The sequence below is a fragment of the Pseudorasbora parva genome, chromosome 18 (assembly GCF_024679245.1).
Source record: "Pseudorasbora parva isolate DD20220531a chromosome 18, ASM2467924v1, whole genome shotgun sequence".
Classification (NCBI taxonomy): Eukaryota; Metazoa; Chordata; class Actinopteri; order Cypriniformes; family Gobionidae; genus Pseudorasbora; species Pseudorasbora parva.
The window spans coordinates 15,655,882-15,659,370 of record NC_090189.1 but is presented as its reverse complement, the minus strand read 5'-3'; the positions used below and the strand labels follow the sequence as shown (position 1 = coordinate 15,659,370).

Here is a 3,489-nt window from a genome sequence, read left to right as displayed (position 1 = left end):
TTTTATGATAAATGAATAACACTTATTATATATATATATATAAAATGAATAAATAAATATTTAAATAAGTAAAAAATAAAAATTTACCTTTATATCCACAAAGGTACAAGCACATACATAGCCTATATTTTATATACATATTATAATTTAAAATGTCATAACTTCTTTTAGGCACAACTGGAAATTGTATGTGTTCAGTCAGTGCTAATAATCAAAAAAGAGGACATGTGAATACATTCTATAAAATGTTTCAGAACTGGATTTGTTATCAGCTCTTCCACAACATCACACATGTTCAGTTATACAATCTTTTAGGTGCATGGTTTCCTCGTCATTTCCACAAGGGCATTCCTCCACAAGAGCTGCTGGTTTATTAATTAAATTTTTGTATTTTCCATACACAAAAGCCCCTTCTGAACAGTGGTTCAAAAAGCCGACTCATGCTTTATTGCTTTGTACACAGCAGGGGGCGACAGAGAATAACTTATTATGCCAGGCAGTCTTGAACTTCACGACAAGAATCCATTATTTATTATTTACTGCACATATAGACGTTTTTCTGCAAGCATTTCTTCTAAGCATTCCATAAGAACAGGATCCACGTTTGGATCTACTTTATTAGCAAACCAGTGGCCATAGTTCATGAGCCATCTGAGCTCAGCAGCACCATAAATACACACAGATCGTACACTGATTCCAGTGCATGGTGGGTAAAGCTTCTCTTCAAAATATGACCACTTCACCAGGCGAGTTTTACTTATCAGTTCTGAGATCTCAGGATCAGATCTGGGCACTTCACCTGGTGCTCCAGGCACACGAACCAGAGTCGCCCAGAAATGTTCATCAGGTGAGTAAGTATCCTCAGACCAAGCCAAGAAATCCCTGGCTAGAAAACTCCAGTGAACAAAATGCACAAATTCCCTTGAGAGAGTAAAGTATGCGCTGCCCACAAACATTTCTATGTTGTGAGGTGGTGGAGATTTCACCTCAGAAGTGGTGACAGGAGTGTCGTAATACTCAGATTTGTTATTTTTCAGGCTATGATGAACACTCCAGCGCCATTTCTTTCCTCCAGGCAACTTGCTCTCCACCATGTTCCTGCCTTTCAGCTCCTTTAGATCCGATACCAGCTCAGCGTTTGTGCGCAGTGGAAAGTCCTGACCGCACAGGTTGATGACATACTTCCACGTGACCTCCGAATCTAAGAGGTCAGACAGACAATTCAGATCCGCTTTGAGTCGTGAGATGCCTGCATACTGCACCCTCTCCAGTTTAGAGGCTATGAAGACGTTGGGGATGCAGCGGGCCAGACCTTTCATTGCTGAAATAAAGTCAGCTGAGGACTTCAGATCATAATGTATGCAATATATGTTATGTGGCATATAAATGGCCCTGAGCAACCTCTCCACAAGAGCTGCATCTCGATGAACAACCAAAGAGTAAGCGAGGGGAAATTCGCGCTCAAATTCGGTGCCTTGAATCGCATCATAGCCCTGTGAAACAAACCGATCACAATCAGAGGTGGCATTCGCGATAGTCTGGTCAGTTGCCCCTACGTAGGTTTTTTGTTTGCGGATGACTAAAGTTTTGCCCACTTCCACAGGTTCCATTTCATATATTGCTGTGCAGTTAATGCCATATTTTACTGTCAGCCGTGCCCTCTCAGACTCTCTAGTTTCCTGTCCGATTCTTTTATTTACTCTTGAAAAAGTGATTGTAAAACAACAGATAAGTGCCAGTGTTAAAAAGATAAATAAGGCATTTCTCAGTTTAACGTGGATCCACAATCTTTCCATTCTGTAGAGAGAAATAAAGGCACTTTACAAATTATGCTTACTGTATTCAATTTAAACATGGAAAACTATATATCACAAAATGAGCATTTGATGTTTGTTTTTAAAACAGATGAACAAGGAAGTTAAGCAACTTAAATTTTACATCATGCATTGACATATTCTGACTGTTTTTGCTTTGCCACGAAAGAATATAAACCACAAGTTCTAGTGTTTCGCTTCTTAATGTTTTAAATGAGTCAGTGAGTCTCTATTGTTTGAGATGCTAATGCAACATCTTAACTTTAGAGATAATTCACACATTATTTTTTCTTTTTCTTTTTTTTAGATTAATAGCACACCGGTCAGATTATTTTAGTTAACCACAAATAAAAAGGAAAGAAAGGAGAAAGATTATACAAGTAAAATCGGTAACACTACAACAAGGTCAGATATGTTAACATAAAACGGATAGTCCCAAAAATGACAATTCTGTCATCATTTACTCACCCTTATGTTGTTCCAAACCTGTATACATTTCCTTGTTCTGCTGAATGTTAACCAAGCAGATAGAGCAACCATTGACTACCATTGTATTTTTTTCCCCTACTATAGTCAATGGTTACTTAAATCTGCTTGGTTACAAACGTTCAGCAGAACAAGGAAATGTATACAATTTTCTTCCTCATATTTAAACATACTACATGATAATACATTTTCTAGAAAAGAGAAACAGAAGCTTACCCTATAAGAATTCCTCTTCCTATTCATTGAATTTTACACAAATCATATAGACATCCAAACCTTAAGGATCCTAAAATTGTGTACAGCTGCAGCATAGTATAGACTGACAATTTAGACAAAAAGGCAGTCACTGCACTGAAGCCAGTGATAAACGCAACAGACCGTCGACAGAGTTCTGTGTACACAGTTATCAGAGGCACACAGGTTAATTGTTAATTCACAACCTGTTTTACAGGAATCCATCTATCCTTCTTTTTTATTTTATCCCACTTCTTTTGCTATCTTTCCAGGGCTGCCATTAAGGACCAAACGTGTCGAAATGGATGGATTTTATGTGAGGGATAAAGTACAGTTCAATAAAAATCACACATTAACTAACTTCATTAAAGCACAAGAATACAAATGGAATACACGCTTATCAACAGATTATGTTTTAGAACCTTTAACATACATGGAATCTTTGCATTGTAGAACTGTTTGTTTATAGTGGAAAAGGGATCTTGATTATAGAAAATACATTTTCATGGAAACTTCTTAAATTTATAGAAAATTACCTTGTTTTTTTTAATCAGGTCCTTCCTGCTTATCTTTTCTCACAATGATCCCAGCGTCACACTCGTGGAATGTGGTCATTCCTTTTATTTATTGACCTCATAACATGGCCAATTCCTGAAAAGATCACCAGACATGTTTAACCTGGTGCCTGTCTGATCTGAAAATAATTCTCAACTTTCAAGACATGTGGCACATTATTATGAAAGTGAAATAGAAAAAAAGTTAGGAACTTCCATATTTATATATATATATATATATTCTAAATATATGCCACACGTGAAAGCTTGGGACATACTCTGCAAGAACAGAGAAAGGCAGGAAGAACTGAACAATGGCTAGTACAGCTAGTACATTCCACACTTCACGAGAAAAGCAAGTGCCAAACATCTGCGTTTCTCCTCACCCACTTTAAATGTAT

General features: G+C 37.1%; 1 protein-coding gene across 2 annotated transcripts; it reads right to left on the bottom strand.

Moving 5' to 3' along the window:
• Window positions 1-119: 119 nt before the first annotated feature.
• LOC137046302 (beta-1,3-galactosyl-O-glycosyl-glycoprotein beta-1,6-N-acetylglucosaminyltransferase 4-like) lies at window positions 120-2,985 on the bottom strand. Of its 2 annotated transcripts, none has more exons than XM_067423452.1 (2): window positions 2,517-2,985; window positions 120-1,797 (listed from the first exon to the last, which is right to left on the bottom strand). In XM_067423452.1, the coding sequence occupies exon 2, from the start codon at window positions 1,794-1,796 to the stop codon at window positions 537-539; it is 1,260 nt and encodes a 419-aa protein (XP_067279553.1). In that variant the 5' UTR covers window position 1,797; window positions 2,517-2,985; the 3' UTR covers window positions 120-536. The 2 variants fall into 2 exon arrangements, with proteins under 2 accessions (XP_067279553.1, XP_067279554.1); XM_067423453.1 differs by lacking the exon at window positions 2,517-2,985 and adding an exon at window positions 2,283-2,490.
• Between the last annotated feature and the right edge of the window lie 504 nt (window positions 2,986-3,489).